Source organism: Pleurodeles waltl, chromosome 4_1 (genome assembly GCF_031143425.1).
Source record: "Pleurodeles waltl isolate 20211129_DDA chromosome 4_1, aPleWal1.hap1.20221129, whole genome shotgun sequence".
Classification (NCBI taxonomy): Eukaryota; Metazoa; Chordata; class Amphibia; order Caudata; family Salamandridae; genus Pleurodeles; species Pleurodeles waltl.
In genome coordinates, this window is record NC_090442.1 from 224,007,896 (window position 1) to 224,027,266 (window position 19,371).

The following is a 19,371-nucleotide window of genomic DNA, read 5'->3' on the forward strand; positions in this document are numbered from 1 at the left end:
CACTGTAGCTTGACAGGCCAGCCAATAGTCCCACCTCAGCTACATAGAGACTACGTATTTTCTTCCACTCCAAATTCTATATTGCCTGATTCAATACTTAGCCTTCACTCAAAGGCCGCAGGCCACATGTGCCTTGGTCCTCTCACTACTGGACTGCGATAATGCCCTATTCTTTAGAGTTCCCAGAATACCTGCAGGCAAACTCCTGTTAGTGTGGGTGACCCCATAAATCTTACACTGTGAAACAACACCTAAACAAACACGCCCACGGGTTGTTGTACAGGTGTCTCACCCAATGGCATCTGCTGAGTTTATCTCGATGAGTGGGGCACAAGGCTTCACAAGAATGTTTTGGACCAGGCGGTAGCTGACCTCCAAGTGCGATTTTTCACGCTCTTGCTCTTCTACCTGGGGTGGAGTCTTAGTGGAAGAAGCCTTAGGCGTGTTCATACTGCTTTACCTCCTCTCTCCTGGAATCCTCTAGCAAATATATCCTGCCCTTTCCGAGATGGCCACCGTATTGTTAGTTGCTGTTAGGTGATTCCCAATCCAGTATGACTAAGCTCTATTCCTGTGAGGAATGTATTTAGGGTGTACTGTTTTTTCTTGCGTAGCCTTGCTTCTTGCTCCCTGTTGGTGTGTTTCCTCGCTCATGATCAATTTTAGGATTTCCTAGTTCTTTAGCCAAGCAGTTCTAGCCCCTCGCATTCCTGTATACTCTGAAGTCCCCTCCTGCTTGGAGTCCAGCCTCTTTCATTGGATGTCCACTGTTACCTAGAGCCTTGCTGTCAACTAGGATGTTTTTTGTTTTCAGGCTTTTTCCTCAATCCAGGCCTCTCTCTGGGAAGCACCAGCTACTTAGGCACTTTCATGTGTCAGTGGCATTATGACTACTGGAAGAGGTAGCCCTTACCTCTGACAGATCAAGACTGTAAAGACTTGGGCTTCTTGACCTCCTCACAGTTAGAGGTGTCTCATTAGGCATCAGGCTGACACGTGTGGGTGGATTGGGAACGTTGTTAAACCTCAATTTCATGAGGCATTGTGTCCCACAATATGGTGCAAAATAGTATATCAAAAATACTGTCAAGGAAGAACAGACCCAATAAGTGAGTTCTATCATGGAATTAGAAAACTTAGAAAGATTTATTATAACAATTCAAATGGTACAGTACAAGCATCACAAGGGGCTCTCAGGAATAGGGCAGTGAAAAGTAATGGGTAAAATCAAGAACTATTCAAAATCCAAAATGAGCAGCAGCTCACTAAGAAATGGGACAGCATCCCTAGCAGCATCAGAAAGGTCTCATGCTCAGCCCCAAATTTGAGGGCTTATATGGGTTTTCTTCTCATAGAATACAGAATAAACTGCAAATTCATTATAGTGTGAGCAAAACAATTACAATTACAGCAAATCAGAATGTAGAACGAATATGCATGATATTGCCTTACCACCTAAGCACTATCTCACTACATAAATATTGATTCAGCCCCCACTATGCTAATGTTATCAAGAGATGGCAGAACAAACTAGTTACAAAACAGTAGTGAACTATAGTGAATGGATAGAATACAGCAAGCAGGCAAAAGCAACTTTGATGGTTAAAACATTACTGAGCCCATGCTAGAGAGTCTTCTTGGAAAAAACTGTAATTTGGAAATATATATGACTGGCCTGAATATTTGCAGCAGAGATAATGAACAGTAAATGTGCAGGGTGAGACATTCACAAGGAGCGATGTTAAATAGGCTACGCTCCACGGGAGGGACAAAGGCATGCTGGACAATCTAAAACAAATTATACCAGCAAATAGAAAGCAAGTGAAGCAAGCAAATGTGAGTTACAAACCGCAAAGCCATTGGTAAGCAATGGGTAGGAGGCATTCCCAGGGAAGCTTTCAAAATGTCCCAAAGAAGCCTTTCCGCAACTAGACAGCATCACAGTCTGGTAGGCTTTGACAATAAAATGGTCAGGTTGCCTGCTGTTGATTCTGATTCTTTCATTTGTGACACATATTTTACACAGAGAGGCCATTCCTAATATTTTCAATACCAGTGGAATGGAGTTCTGCAAAGAGTGGATGAATCTTTTTTTGAATGAACTAGGCATCAAATACAAACACGCCTCTCTTTATATGACCCTATAAATAATGTGTTAATTGAAATATTCACTAGATTAAGTGAACTGTGTAGCTAATACTTAACAATCCTAGGTCACAACTGAAGCATCAGATTACGCACTATTTTTTAGTTATGAGTGACTTTGTTCCAAATTTTAAAATAATGGTTGAAGCTGGGCGCAGTTGATCAAGGATGTGTGTGTAGGGGTGGAATGAAGAGTAAAGTTACTGTGTATGAGATACTGTGCAACTCAAGAGAGTAAAATCTCCGCAGATGGTGTAGTTGTTTGGGTATGGCTGACCTATGGTTTTCCAATGGAGAGTCTACATTTTTCCTACCATAATAATTGTAGAGGCCTTATTTCATGCAGCGACGCCAGAGGATGCCAAGAAGAATTATTGTCTGTGATTTCTTTAGAAGTGACATGTAAAGAAAGGGGAGTAAGATCGACCCATTCGCCTATTTGAAAGAACTAGTGAAACTTCCCGTAAATCATTTTTAAGAACAGAGATTGCAAGAGAGTGGACTCTTACCTAAGCTTGTTCCTTATTCTTGCAGACACTCAAGTTCTTCTGTTCTTCTGGGCCTACTGTCCTTCTGTGTTGCCTCTGAATGACACCCTGTTGCCTACAGGGACCATGTGAGTGCCTGTGCCATGAATCCTGAATGTCATAGGCAAGAGCACTTTGGAGATAGCTTTCTCCTGTACAGAGGATGAGCTACGTCGTTACCTACTATCCCACAGCTAAGCTCATCCTACCAAAACCTGCACCCTTCTTGTTGCATGAAATGCAGAGTTTGCTTTCTTGAATCTTCTAAAAAATAATCAAGAGTGTATCCGCTCCTGTGCCCTTCATGTTGGACTTTGCATTGAAAGCAATGCAATTTACATAGACCCTTGAGCAATTTCAAGGTAATATCCTGTTTCCTAATAGCACCTCTCACTAAGTGTATACTTTGTTTACAAGCAATGCATGAAAAACCACAAAAGACTCATTTAGAGCTCAAGGTTAAACCTGGAGGTAATAATTTGAAGAAGTTATGTTACCAGTGGGTAATACTTTCTGATTTAGAGGTCTGGATCTATGAAATAACGCACACTACACACTGGTACCATGTGTTTTTCCACCTTTTCCTGTGGAGTCATTACCAGGATCTTGTTTGTAGTAATTACAACTCTTTTTCCCATATATGATTGGCTTTAGTGTGTCACTAGTGAAGTATGATGTATCACCCATAGTCATATTAACATGTAACACTATACCACAAATGTGTTTCAGTTGTGTTACTGCACACCTGTCCTATCAAACCAGGTAACTGTGGTACTCTCAAAGTTATAGTACAAACAGAAACGAAACGAGTATCTGATCATCAACGCTGTAGAAATAAAAAAAGGCGAACTACAAAGGCTTCAGAGTTAAATGTCAAAATGGAAACCACAAAATAATTAGTTGACACAAGGACACACCCTTACATTTCCTCCAGAGAATCCAAACACATCGGTCGTCGAGGTACAGCAAACCACTTTAAAAGCAAACATGCACAATACAAACCACTCTCTGACAAATGCAGGATTTGCCAAAAGCACATCTACCAAGGAACATAAAATAGCAAACTGTGTCCCAGTGGGCAAATTAAGGACACGGGGCACCCCAGGACAGGCAAAGGGGTACAATCACAAGAAAAAAAACAGGACTGCAGTGTACCAACTGAAGTCATGGCAGAAAGTGAAACTCAAAGCTCTAGAAAGTTCAGAGAAGCTTCTACCTTGAGGTAACAGTAACAGTGGGATAGCGAATTCCTTACACCTCCATTAATACATTTGAGACAGAGTGCGTACTCCAGCATGCATTTGGGGCGCACGTTTAAAATGGCTGTATCAGCTTGAAGAAATAATAACTAGAAGGTGGCAAAGCATCCAAAACCAATATTAAACTAAACGTTGCGCATCACTGTGCCCTGAGAACCCAGACATTAACTCTAAGTATCTGAGAAGTGTCTGTAGGTCAGAGAACGCCTCAGCACACACGAATGTGTTAGTTAACCTTTATTAACTTTATTACCCTTTCTTTGCCATATATAAGCTCCAAGTTTCCAAGTTTGAAAGTCATATTGTCCACACATGATAGGGAATGTGATGATTCTAGGGCGTGCGAATGATTTACAGATCGGCTAGTTGTTTCTTCCACATGGCACTCATACTTTCCTCTAATAATTTATACGTTTGGATCCCAGCTCAGCTATTTTCAGGCAAACCACATCTTTCACAGGCTTTGTATGTCTCATTGTAAAACAGAGATGAAAGGAGCTTAATTAGAAGCAGAACAAAAAAAATCATAGCCAAAAAAGGCTACTTGGTGACTTGTGCTGATACTCTTTGCAGCATCTTTGTAATATTTGTTAATACGTTCAAATATGCAGCTAGGAGAGAAAATTCATGTAACCCATTCTCTACTGGCTCTGTCTTAGCTTTGCATAATAAAAGTGGCTGAATGGCTTTCACTGCTTTCAATTCCCTTTTAGGATAACGTTTTAATTATTAAACACTTTCTCCGGCTTAAACTGCATTGCTGTCAGGGTACGACTGGCCTTTATGACAATCAGGCAGTACCCAGTGGGGTGGTGTTAGAAATGGGGTCTCTAGTTGGCAGTGGTTTGCTCCCTGTCTAAGTAGGGACCCTCACTCTAGCCAGGGTAAGGGAGTCACACAGCTAAAATAACCCCTGCTCAACCCCTTGGTAGCTTGGCATGACGAGTCAGGCTTATCTCAGAGACAATGTGTAAAATATTTGTACACACACAGAGTAACACATTGAAAACACCACAGTAGTACTCCACACCAATTCAGAAACCAATTCCACACCAATTCAGATACATAGCCAATATTTATCTGAGTAAAACAAGACCAAAACAACTATATAACATAACCAAGTAAAGATACAACTTTTCAAAGATTAAGGGGGTCATTATGATCCCCGGAGGTTCAGACCGCCATGTCGGCGGCAGGGGCAAAGACCACCACTGGCATGGCGGTCTGAACCGCCATATTATGGACACAGTGAGGGCGGCCTATGGCGGCCCTCCTCCACCACCAGGCTGCCGCGGACAGGCAGCCTGACGGTGGAGGGAATCATTTTCCGCCAGGGAAAGGCTGGCGGGAGGGGTGCTCCGGGGCCCCTCTGCAGTGCCTCATCACGCAGATCACTGCCCGATTTACAGGCAGTGATCTGTGCGACCGCCACACACCAACATTGGCGACGGCTCCATTTAGAGCCGCTGTCAATGTTACAGTCCTTTTCCTCGCTGGGCCAGCGGGCAGAAACACTGTAACTGCCTGCCAGCCCAGTGGGAAAACATTATGCGGCCGGCAGGGATGTAGTTGCGCTGGCGGTCATCTATTGACCGCCAGCCCAGGAGATCGTAATGAGGGCCTAAATCTTAGTAAAGTGCTTAGAAACACAATTGCTCCAACTGGGGCTATCACAGCATTTTAACAGTGTCATTACCAACAGCCCGAAGCCACTCGCGAGGGAGTGTGGGATGGTCATGGAGTCGCATGGACCCCAGGTACAGTACCTTGGGAAACAATGAGGAAGCAGAGACATTGCACGGAGTCGGGGAGGTGAGGTGTCACTGGAGCCGCTGCAGGGTCAGTTCTTTACTGCTACTGGGGCGGTGAGGCATTGGTTCCTTAGTGTTAGGCAGGAGAGGGGAGGAGTGGAGTTGGTCACTTGCGATTGCAAGGCAGGTGATGAGGCTTCGGTATCAAGGTTTTGGTTCCTTACGACAAAGCGGGGTCGTTTAATCCTGCAGGTCAAGATGTGAGGTGTTGACTTTGTGGTGTCACACTCATACCGTTGGGCCCCAGGTGCCACGGCAGAGTTGGAGTAGGGTGACCCAGGGGACATGGCACTCAGGACTCGCGCTGTGGTGGGACGTCACAGACGCTGCACAGCATTGGGCTTGTATTGCATGTTGCAGGTCATTGCACTCAGCCGTGCAGGCAGCGGTGTGGAGTCAGAGAGAGATGCCGGTTCTGAAGTCGCTCTGGAGTCAGTGTACTTAGTTTCTTTTTAGTTGCACCAGAGCTCACTTTAAACGGCTGAGGAACTGGATTTGGCACCACTTGGCAAGTCAGTACTCTCAGCAAGAGAGCCCAGGCACTTACAGATGAAGTCTTTTATGGCCCTGAGACTTCTTAACAGGAACGAAGCTCAGTTCAAGCTCTTGGAGACCCTTGGAAAGCAGGATGTAGAAATCAAACTCCAGTCCTTTTGCTCTCAGGGTAGAAGCAGCAGGCCAGTACAACAAACCAACAGGCAGTGTGGCAGTCCCTCCTACAGCATCCTCCTCTTCTTTCTGGCAGAATGTCTTCAGTCCAGAAGTGTTCTAACTATGTGGTGTCAGAGGTCCAGTACTTATATTCATTTCTGTCTTTGAAGTAGACAAACTTCAAAGAGAAGAGAAGTATTTATAGTGCACAAAACCCTACCTTTCCCTGCCCTGGCCACAGACACCCTCCAGGGGGTTGGAGACTGCTTTGGGTGAGGACGGGCACAACCCTATTCAGCTCCTCCCACCACTGCAGCCCAGGAAGACCCATCAGCCTGGCAATGGGCCATCAGGTTATGCAGGGCACACATCAGCTCCCTCTGTGTGACAGTCTAGAGTGAATGCATACACTGCTCAATGGTCATACTGACTCGGACGTGTATTCCACAGACAGGCAGAGGCACAGAATGGTTAAGCAAGAAAATGTCCACTTTCGAAAAGTGGCATTTTCAAATTTACAATTCAAAATCCAACGTCACCAAAAGTTGTTTGTTTAAATTGTGAGTTCAGAGACCCCAAAATCCACATCTTGATCTGCTCCCAAAGGTAAATTACACTTAAAACATATTTCAAGGCATTCCCCATGTTGCCCTGTGTTCTTGCAATAGTGAAAAACTAATTTTGCAGTATTTCATTTCAGGACATGTAAAACACAAGTATATGTGCCACCTTTCAAATACACTGCACCCTGCCCATGGGGCTGCCTTGGGCCTATTTTAGGGGTGACGTACATGTAGTAAAATGGAAGGTTTGGGCCTGGCAAGTGGGTGCACTTGCTAAGTCAAAATCACAGTTTAAAACAGCCCGTATTGACAGGTCTGAGACATGTTTACAGGGCTACTCATGTAGGTGGCACAATTAGTATCGCAGACCCACTAGTAGCATTTGCATTTGCTTTACAGGCCCTGGGCACACAGTGTGAACTGTACTGGGGCCCTAGTCATAAATCGAGTATGCCAATCATGGAGAAACCAATCTCCAATACTTTTAGACAGAGAGCATATGTACTTTAGCACTGATAAGCAATGGTAAAGTGCCCAGAGTCCTAAAGCCAACAAAAAACAGGTCCGAAAAAAATAGAAGGAAGAAGGACAGTAGGGGAAACCCTGCAAAAAGGGCCCGGTCCAACAGGTAGTGTGACAAATCAGTATGTGGGACGTTTCTTAGCCATTTCTGTGCCTGTTTTATAGGCTGGTTGGTCGTTTTTCACTGTTGATTTTCCCAACATTACCACAATCATTGCCTGCAGTAAACACAGATGTATTTAATTTCACATATCTTGCAAAATACCCATACCTATACTAGATTTTGCAAAATAGACTATAAATATGAGATGTGGTTTATTCTTATAGACAGAGGTGGCCAGGTATTTGGCAAAACTCCTAGACAAGAATCATGTGTGCTAGATGCAGAGTATAAAACATGGCATGACATATAATGAAGAAGAGTGACATTGACAAACGTAAAAAGTAGTGAAAATGTGTTCTCTCCAATGCAGAAAAGACATGGGGCAGCCCCAATTAAATGTAGATCAGTCCCCAACCACCGAGCCACTGCCTCTACAGACATTCTCCACAATTGAACAGGGCTGTACAGTTCATGTATACTCTCTGCTTGGCGATGTGGAAATAGAGAAATTACAGTGTACTGCAGTACTCTTCAAATCTTTGTTGTTATATTCAAGATATAAAGGTAACGAAACGATAGCTTACACAATGGTAGTTGATAGTTAATGATATAATTGTATATAGCTAATAATGATGTCACATTCACCAAACCCCAATCCCAAACCATTCCCAAACTTACACCCTTCCTGCTGTGTTTGCAAAATGTGCAATTAGATAAAATATCACATTTACATTATAGAATTTAAGGATCTAGCAACCACCTAAATTGATCAGACTATGCCTCCTTCGGCTTGCCTCACATATCATCTTTCACACCATTTTCGACATGTATCCATATTTAGGACTTACATCCGGAGGGGTAGGCTATGCTGTGTAAGCTGGATGACTAGTAGGTGAGCAGTGGTCCCTAGCACCCTATCAGAATCATTGCATTAATGGTATAATCCCTTGGATAAACGTTTCATCAGAAGTACGCTCCGGAGGCGTAGATGCATGCAAGTGGGTAAGAGAGGGTAGTCCTTGCTCTTTCATTGAGCTTCTTAAGCCAGTTATGCTGCCCATAGGCGGTTCCACATTAATCTCCATTCTACATTTGTCTCGTGCTCCAATGCTAGAAATTGGAGCCGAGCAGCACCAAATTAATATCTGAAGGTATAGGATAACCAAATTTCCTTAATCTCCACCAAAACATCATCCCACTAGGGCCTGATATGCAGGCAATGTCAACGAATGTCTCAAAAATCCCCTGGAGACGACATCCTGCACTTATGGCTACTGGCAGGATATAACTTACCAAGTTTCATTGGGTGAAGGCATCAATCTTGCACTACCATTTAGTGAGCTACCATCCCCTGTACAATAGAGGATTTCTTAATGCATTCTTGGCATACAATTTCCCCTTTGTCCTCTCCATCATGTCTACCCAGTTCAGTCCATCTTGCAATGTAAGCCCCGAGGGAGTTCAATGTTTTGATCAATGTTATGTGGAAGCTGAATATACGTGTTTAGCTCTAAAGGTTTTAAAGGGTGTACGGTCCTTTAGTAGTTTAAAGGGACTACGGTCTTTAGTAGCACTATCCTTGATTTAAGGGTTCATTACCAAGCAGAACAATTGGGCATAATGAAACTTCTTCCCTTCCTCCAGCTTAAAAGCCTGCCAATGGAATTCACATTTTCAGGTCTTACTTACTTCTGCAATATCTGATATCACTATGCATTCCACCCTCTTCCAAACAAAGGTGCCCAGAGTTTTTGCTGGAGAGAATGCTTGAATATAGTGTATGGGAGTATGTGGTGAGGTGATGTAAGTTATCCCAAGACATATGCCCAGGTAGTGTGTGTACTCTAATAAACATTGGCTGGTCTGTCTTACATTTGGCTTCCAAGGTAGATCCCTTTGTGAGCTCCCTACCACAGTAAGATTTCGTCCTTAGCTCACAAGGGCCATTCTCCCAATACCCACATTTGATCTGTTCTATAGTAGAGGAAGAAATAGGTCAGACCCAACCTCTATTTTCCATCACGATGGGTTAGTATTTTATGCGATATCTGTTGGAGACCCCTGCCAAAAGAACTTAAGAAGCAAAGTTTTCAGCACCACAATAAAGGTGTGACCTACAGAGATAGAAAGGGCCGGAAAAACATAAAGGATCCTATGAAGGTTATTCATTTTAATGATATTGATACATCCTAACCACAAGAGGTGTAGGGAGTGTCCATTTTCTTAGATCACTGCAAAAGTCTGCAAGAAGTCTGGGGACGTTTACTCTATAGCGCTCCTTCACTGATATAGTGAAATTGATGCCTAGGTATTCGATGTGGTGCCCTGTGCACATGAATGGGATCCTTTTCCTAACAGCTGAGATGATAACATGCTGATAAGGTGGTTAAAGGGAAGACCTCAGGACCTGATGGACGTCTGGGTGCCTTGTGGAAAACTTTTTCAAGGATCCTGGAACCTAACCTGGCTGCACTATTCTATATATTTGCAGAGCACTGTACATTTATCCCTTTGATGTCAGAAGCTAATGTATCTGTTATCGCCGAAACTGGAGAAAGAACCCCTGACTTTGTGCCACCTACAAACCCATATGCCTTATGAATGTTGACACTAAATGATTTGTCAAACTCCTGGTCTTAAGATTGGAATATCTTCTTACTGACATTATCATAAACAGAGAGGCTTTATGAACGGGCATCAAACTCATGATAACACCTGAAGCCCGTCCACCTAATTGAGAAGGATAAAAGAAAAGCTATTCCAGTTGGCAGGACTGATGTGCTTGCATACCAAGAACTCTTTTGACTTGGAGGACTTGTGCTTTCTAGCAGGAGCCATGGCTGGAGCTGGTTTCAGACCAAGATTAATTTCAGTGGCATTTGCTGGCCACAGAGCACCCTTTCCTACATTGTACTTAACAGTCAGTCCTTTCCCATTGAACGGGGTACGCAGTCGGATGCACCCTTTTTTTTCTTCTTCTGTTTGGCCCTAGGAGGGCTGTGTTGCCCTTGCCTGCCCTATGGTGCACCTTCAAAAGGGTGCGAGGGGTGCAGTCCTGGTCAGTGGGCTTTTTTTTTTACAGATAATGGGCTGCGGCCAGAGCAGCTGTGAACTAATATGACCTATAAGCAGCATATTAGTGAGAAGAGAACCAACTACTTGATCAGTCTCTCACAGTGCAGGTGGCACCTGACCTGCTTTTGAAAGGAGAGAAGAGATCCCCCTGTGGGCACATGCAGTAATTGGCTGCACCCGCCTGCAGGGAGATATCTGGAGAATCTCAGGGGCCCATTTACCTCCCTCGCAGGGGGTGCTCCGTGGATGGGCACAGTGACTGTTCCCCACCCTTTTGTGGCACACAGTCAGTAAGCCTCCTGACAGTCTTTTTGCCTCTGCGCTTGCTTCCATCATAGTGCGAGGAGGCAAAGTGTTTCACTCGCATGGGGCCTCACTCCAGTACTAATGAGGAAACACCAGCGCCATATGCGTGTCGCTGCAGCTTGTGTTACTGAAGGGGTCGGTCAAGAGTGGGCAGCCCTTTCTGTGACAAAACCATAAACCAGGAGTACAGAACGCAGGCACACACATCCGTTGTGCCCCCAGGGCACTTTATGTAATATGGCCCGCAGGTGTCAAGGTTCAGCTTTTGCCACTGGTAGACACAGCTCATTCTTCTATTCGTACTCCTTGGCCTATAAAATATACAGACTAACAAAAGCGATATCTTATAAATTGTAGATATCTTTTTATAATCGTTCTATAGGAAGTAGTGTCTTCCATTCCTGGTCAGTGCAAACATTGTTGCTTCCCTGGGCAACATTGCCCCTTTGTCTTTTCGTTCCCGGGGCAATGTGCAGCCTGTGGTGAAAATCTGGCGCCCCTGATACTGCCTTACCACGGAACCAGCGCATGCATTTTATGTTAATTTCACTTTTGTTACTGTTATTTTTATTCCATGATAAAACATGTTTTCTATCTGAAGTTTATCATAACAATCGCACATTTATCCCCTTTATCGTACAAACTAGTACACACAAGTTTCTCAATTGAGGTCAAACAAAAAATAACCATAATCTCACATCCGATTTCCTAATCATGTTAGTGTAAGTTCAGTGGAAAGGTAAGGTCAAATAGTTATACAAATGAATCCTTTATAACTCTCCAAAAGCTTCAGAATATCAAATTACTTTCTCATGCTAGAAGGTGGTTCTTCTTGTTTGAAGTGATGCATTTGTTTTACTTCCTCTTTTATTTTTGATGAATGTGAGTGCTTTGCTTCCATGTATAAACAGAGACGACAAAATCTGTTTTTCACTAAGTTCTTGTTACATCCTGTTTTGTAAATCCAAAGCTTGAACTTGCATATTTATTGTCTCCTTTAATAGTATGAGAGGCTTCTGGAGATGCTGGATAAAGAAAAAGAACGATTTGAAGAAAAGATGAAAGAAGCTTTTGCTCAGCATCTACAGGAACACAAAGTAAAGTACTGGTTCATGTATTTTTTGTGGGGGATTTTAAGAGTGGTTTGGAAAATACTCCTTCTTTATCCGCCAAATACTGAGTGTCCTTTGTATACACAGGAAGCTGTGGCGAAATGTTTAGATGAAGAAAGGAGGAGAAGTAAGGATGCTTTGGATGCTGCTATAAAGGTACTCTTGCTTACACAAATAAATGATGGAGAATCGTTTTAAGTAAATTTCTGGAACTAAATTGACTTTAATAAAGGCAAATAATTCAAGGCTAAATGTCATGCGTTACATGAAGGGACAAAAGAAAATTAGAGGTTTACTGGCAATTTTTAAAATTTTGCTAAAGCTCAGCAGTCCATAAAGTCACCCATGGATTTTAAATTCAATGTCAGAACATGAGGTTATCACAAGAAAATTGTAGCTTCCCTTCAGGATTTAGAGGAACAAGGGAAAAAGTGACGTTTACACAAACAAAATTCAACAGTCATCTTTACAGACACAGAGAAAACTGTAAGCAGAGATGAACATGTGATGGGGAGATGCAACTGGTATAACTTCGGGAAATTTTAGAGGTCACTTTGAAAGTTAGCACAGCTCTCAGGGTTTACGTCCCTATCTCTTAAATATTGTTTTTTAATTATTGCAATGTTATACATTTTACAGTGCGTTTTACAATTGTATTGTTTTTCAGATGCTTTTCATATTGGCACAACTGGAAAAGGTTTCCTTAAAAAGATGCTGTCTCTTTACATTTGTGAGTGGCTTGAGCGTCCCAACCTCAAAGCAGGTTGCACCAGCACCCATACAGTGGTGGGTCTCAGCCCCAGTTTAATTTTTTTGTGATGGGCGACAGCATTCAAAAGAACGGTTTCTCCCGATGGTACATCTTTTTTGAGAGGACATTCTTCAATTCTGTCTTCTTCTGCATGAAGCAGGCTTTTTTCTCTTCAGGTTTTTCAATTCTGATTGCTGCACCAAAAATCTCTGCCCACACATGCCCACTGTCAGCAAACAGGATTTGGGTTGGATGGAGTCTTTTGCATTTTGTCTTTGTAAAAGGTTATGAGTCAGTTACCCGCGTTTCATGGCAATCTACTGCAAATTCAGGAGAGAAAACCTCCAATTGTTCTACCTGTAAGTACATCTTAGCAGGAGTGTCCCTGTCCTATCACATGACTTGGGCGTTTGCATTACATAACAATCTCTCCAAACCTTATTATAGCCTTAGAGCATGCCAAAGTGGGCTATACCAGCCATTAAAGGCTCGCCCCAGCGTTAGAGGCCTGAGCCGAAGGTCAGGGCCTTTAACAAGGGAGCGGGACTGTAGCCCAGCTATGAAGTGCTATAAGGCTATTAGAACATTCTGCCACTAGAGAGCAGAATGTTCTAATAAATAAAACAAAGGCCTCACAGAGCCCGACTTGGGCTCCGTGAGGCCTTTGTTCACAGCTGCTGCTGTGAACAAAGAACATCGGAATGTTGAAGCTTCGGGCTTTTACCAGTTATTAGACACCCGGAGCACTCCACTGGAGCGCCTACCATTCCAATGTTCTAATATAGCCTTAGAACCCGCCGTAGCGGGCTCTACCGGCTATTAAAGGCCCGCTCCTGCGTTAAAGGCTGAAGGCGAGGGCTTTTAACAAGGGAGAGGGCCTTTAATAGCCGGTAGAGCCAGCTACGGTGGGTTCTAAGGCTATTAGAACATTCTGCCACTCAGGGCAGAATGTTCTATTAAATAAAACAAATTCCTCACGGACCCGAGGGGATGTGAACAAAGAGAACATTGGAATGTTGGTGCTGCGGGCTTTTACCGGCCAGTAAAAGCCCAGAGCACTCCATTGTTTTCAATGGAGCTGCCAACGTTCCAATGTTCTAATAGTTATTATGATTCTGCATGTTACTGCAGAGAGGTAATCTTGCTTCAGAACATCAAGCTCTTAAGACTCTGGGTTTGAGTAGAGGAAGTACCCAGGAAGTCTTTTCAATTGGAGGCTGGTGTTAACATTTCCCAGGAGATGAGTACATTTCTATACTTCCCCCTGTTACTTGAGTCTAGTTTGGCTGCTATGGGTTGAACATATCAATCCATGCCTCTTCCTGTTATGTAAAGTTCATACCAGTCTGTGAAAGACAACACATTTCTCAACCTCTACTGCTGCATCCTGTACCAGACACTTCTTTGCAACCTTTGTCTTTTAATTATGAAAGGAGAAGTCTGGGTTTAAAATGAAAGAAATGTAAGAGGAGGCATCACCTTCCTGGTCCAGTACCACTACTATCTTATTGTGCTCACATGGCCAAGGGCTGCTCATGGCAAACAGTAATAAAAACTGCTTTCATTGCGCCCTCCGGCTCTCTTTTGGGACTGCAGTTTGAGTGATCTACTGTTCAACCTGGAGAACTTTTTATCAACTCATTATATGAAAGGGAAGGCTATCTCTCTGACTTCACTACTCTTTCCAGCTCTTCCGTTTTTGACCAATGTTCAGGTCCCTAAAGCCATACATAACAACATAGTAATTGCATGTCCTTCTCTAATACTTTTGCTATTATCACATGGGATCCTGACAAGAGTTTTTGGGGTTGATTTACGAAAAATTTATTTTGCTGTCACAAAACCTGCAGTTTACAATACAACAGGGTTTTGTTGTAATTAGGCATCACTCCAAGTAGAGGTCAAAGACTTTCCTCAGTAATTGACAGCAACAAAAGCCACAGAGAACAGATTCAGTCAGCTTCTTCTAACTGCCAGCTGCCTACTCTGGAATCCTGGATCCACAACATTTCAATGTAAGGCAATATTAGAACAGAATGGGGGGATCAAGGACGATATCGCATAGCAACTAAGGTAAATATATATATATAGAGAGAGGGTATAAATACACTCTATTTACATTTTAGAATATACCACGTCGCGTTAAGAATATGATAAAGGATTATTTTTCTATTACTAATTCCTCATGACAAGCATTTATTAAAATAACTTTTCTATATCATTAGCACAAGGTATTGAACATCTGGGGCCAATTCGTTGATTTGTTTTCTTTAAATCGAGCCTATCTTCTTGTTTGCTGCTGCTTTGGAAACTAAAAGATGTTTCAGCAAAATTGCATCACCTCTTGCATTTCTTAAAGCTGTGTTTTATTTTTCTGTTTTATAACAATAAGTCCTTGGAGATAGCACAGTTTGGGTTGGCACATGCCCATAGTCTGAATCTTAATAGTATCTCCCTGATATTGGCCTTCTCAGTTTACTGTTTGTATGAAAATGCAGATATTGAACAATGTCATGGATGATGACACACATTTGAGTACTTTTAGGAAGTTAAGGTAACCCTCATCTGTAGCACAAACTTCAGAGCTGTGGTCTCTGGATTCCCGCACTTATCTCTGCAGCTCATTGTGCAGGGTCTTTCTCTTTAGCCAAGTTTCCTATTCTGCTACCACCATCACTTCTCTCACGTAAGACTTCGTTGGAAAAGATTACACATTTTGCTTAGTTAGCTGCTCATATTTCACAGAGGTATTAAGTGTCACTTTCAAAGATGACATATTCTAAAAGTATTGTGCAAGTGTTCACGTATGTTCTAAATCAAATAACGGCTAAGAACTGTGTCCCCTCAAATATGTAATCTGTTCCCTACACACTCCCTTCTTGTGTAACCTGTTGTCATGCTAATGGAATGAATGTTTGAATGCCCGATGGACTTCATCTACCGTACCGGAACGTGCAGTTTTGAACTGTGCGCTCCCTCTTCTGAGGATGTACGTTGTTGCATCGGCCTACTGAGGTGTTTCACAACATTGTTCTCACTCATGGTGGGCGCTAAGCATCGCTTTCCATAATTGTAGACAGGGTTACGGAAGCTTTGTCAAACCCACGTGTGACAGGTAATTAATATACCGTACTACTACTATGAATGAAAGAAAGGACACAGTGCAGCAAACAATGGCAAATCCCGTCGGTCTGGCTTTCCAGTAGTGCATGGAGAGAGCTTCTCACAAGCATATATGGCTACACAGACGCAACACTGATGGACACACACCACCACCTGGTACACATGCACAGACAGCACATTGAAGTGCCAAAGCACATATATGTATGGTGTCTTTGTGGTGCATGTGCACAGGTAGGTATTATGGGCTACATAGGTGCTTCTATGGATACATGTTTGTGAGGTCTGGTGGGAGGATAAGTAGAGGAGTGAATGAATACATGCATGATATTTGTATTGATAGTGTGTGCTTGTAACAATGAAGGTACAACAAGTGATTGAGCGCACAGGTGGGTGAATGGGTAAGGTTAGTGAGTGCAGGGTGGCAGAGGCCACCCTTTAGTGGAAGAAGCCTGTCCCTTCCACCAGTGCTTCACACTCACTCATAGTTCATGAATCGATGTACCCAGTCACTCACCCATACATCCATCTATGTAATCACATACCCATTCATCAACTTTGTAATCCATTCATCAGCACAACTGCACACAATAAGCCAGACAGTTTAGCTTCAACATTGCTGCTTGTCGAGAATGAGGGATGTATGTGCCAATGTCAAAGGTTGCAGGGCTCTGCTTTCATTCTTTAAAACAATGAACCCTTTCCAGCAATGAAACCTAAAATTCCAGATCAGTGCTTTCAATCATTGTGAACACTCTGCAGGAAGGAACATATTTTACTACACAGTCTTTTCCATCCATGTTTCCACCACACACGACTACCACGCAGATGCCTTTAACATGCATGCCATTACCACACAGATGCCTTTACCACACATAGTAAGTATAGTTAAGGTGTGTGTGTGTGTGTATGTGCGTATATATATATTTATTTTAGGGTTCAAAACTGAGAAGATTAAAGGGTAGTAAGGGGTTTTTAGGGTTACAGGATGGATAAGGGAGATCTCTCTCTCACTATATATATATATATACACACACACTCACTTAAAAGAAACAAAGATTAAAGTGACGTTAGAGTTAGGTGAATATCTCAGTGACAACATTAACCTTTTGAACTAAAAAATAAACACAGAAAATCCCCAGTTATAGTTAGTCAAGCTAACTACAACTTGCGCCCCTGCCATCCACTGCTTATCGCCTCATGTATTACATTGCCCATGACATGTTCTATGACATCGTTTCTGACATCACTGATATGGTTTTTTTTTCAAACTTCAGAACAGGTGACTAAGTCCCCAAGCCGTGTAATTACTGTCAGCCACATTTTTCTCATAACACTGGCAGCCAGTCAAAGCGCTCACTCCCGCAGGAATGTCACTCTTGTGGGAGTGAAGTAGCCCAAAGGGGGGGAAAAGCTCCCTTGGCCAATCAAAATGCTCTATTTCTTTAAATTGGGTGTGAGGGAATCTCATAAGACTACCTCAAACCCAACCATCCACATATATAGTTTTGAATCTAAATTCCTCAAAACCTACTGAACGGATTTACACCAAATTACAAAAGCATACTCTGCCGACCAAGATCTAGCTTCCTGCCATTTTTGGATTCAGTTCAGCTGTTTTTTCTTAGAAGTCTATGGAAAATCCCTGGGGATTTTGCGTTTTGGGACCCCCCTTTTTCTCAGCTGCATAACTCCGAAACCTTCCATACATAAACTGGGCAACAAAGACTACTTTTTTGGAGAATTTTGTGGAGATTCATCAAACAATGCTAGACTTATAAGCAAAACAAAAAATGCATTTCCTATGGAAACCCTTATCTAACTGTAACTACCCAGTGGGGACTTCTACTGGTTAATATATATTATACTTTTAAATAGCAATTTGTAAAGTGAGATACTTATATTGTTATTTTGTTTAGGAGTGGGTAGGGGTTAAGGGGTATAAGGGTAAATTTACTGTTTGGGGCGGGAACTGGTAAAGGGAGGTAGGGGTAATTTTTAGGGTTTAGAGTTGGGTAGTGGTAAAGAGAGGTGAGAGTAAATCAGGGTTTGGGGTTGGGTAGTGGTAAAGGAAGGTTAGGAGTAAATTGAAAACAGAGGGTTGAGAGCATTTCACCCAAAAAATTTAAATAATGTAATTAAATATTACTTTCAGGGTTTAGGGGTGAGTAGTGGTAAAGGGAAGTATGGGTAATTTTAGGGGTGGGTGGTGGTAAAGGAGGTTAGGAGTAGATAAAAAATAAAGGTTTCACCTCCCCCCCCAAAAAAGCAAATACTTAAATTAAATATTATTTGGGGGTTTAGGGGTGGGTAGTAGTAAAGGAAGGTTAGGAGTAAATTTAAAAAGGGGAGGTTTGAGGGATTCCCCCCAAAAGAGAAATAGATAGAGAGAAAGAGAGAGGTGTGGGTGCATATATATATATATATATATATATATATATATATATATATATATATATATAGCTTAAAAAAGAAAGGTTACGGGGACCTTATAATTAGGCTCTCATTTTAAATGGAACAAAACATAGAAATTCACCAGTTAGAGTTATCTCAATTAACTATAACTCAAGCCCTAAGGTAACTATAGTTTGTGGCCTCATCATGCACTGTTATCTGATCATTCATTTTTCTGCAGAAGTTACTGTGAAATTATTAATGATGTTATCAAAGATGTCATGAGTGCTATAATTTTTGGGGAAATTAGCAGTGCATGACGCAGGTGCGAGTTCTAGTTACCTTAGGACACAAGTTATACTTGAGATAACTCTACCTGTAACTTTGGTTTTTTACGTTTAAAATGTGAGACTAACTATAACATCCCCGTAACCTTTGATTATTTTTTTTAAGTGAATTTCTACGGTTTTTAACTCTATTTCCTAACTATAATGTCCCTGTAATCTTTGTATTTTTCAGTGATTTTTTATGTTTTTTTAACGTATAGTAATTTTTTTTCCAATACGTGGATCCAATCACCACCGTGCATGACCAAAGGCAGTCAGGTGTGTCCCAGAGGTATTAGAAACTGCATTCTTGAAATTGATCCACATATACCAGAAATGTTTGGAGTGTTAGGTTATTCTTGTGCCCCCAGGTAGCTAAGTAGACATTTATCTTCAGATGTTAATCCCACCATTGAGTCTGCCAGTTCTTAATGTGGGGGTAAACAGAAACAGACGAAGATGGTCCCAGAAGAAACAAGCAGTTATGTTAGATGGCAGTACCTGGCTCTGACATCAGTGCTTGTGTACCCACCTTTGTACTGCTTTCTTATTAACCTTTGATTCCTCTTGCTATACTTTGCTATGAGATACTCAAACAAGAGTAACTGATTATTAATTGTGTTCCCCAAGATATACTTTATAGGGTTCAGTTTGCCAACACCCATCCCATCGCCCAATACTCAAAGCTCACATTGTCCACATGTTT

The 19,371-nt window shown here is 42.2% G+C and overlaps 1 protein-coding gene across 1 annotated transcript in view; it reads left to right on the forward strand.

Moving 5' to 3' along the window:
• CCDC91 (coiled-coil domain containing 91) overlaps positions 1-19,371 on the forward strand; it is a 1,353,016-nt gene that overhangs the window by 918,184 nt on the left and 415,461 nt on the right. The window contains exons 9-10 of the mRNA XM_069228181.1: positions 11,967-12,059; positions 12,162-12,230. Of these exons, the coding sequence (XP_069084282.1) occupies positions 11,967-12,059; positions 12,162-12,230 (162 nt within the window). The remainder of the gene's footprint in view (positions 1-11,966; positions 12,060-12,161; positions 12,231-19,371) is intronic.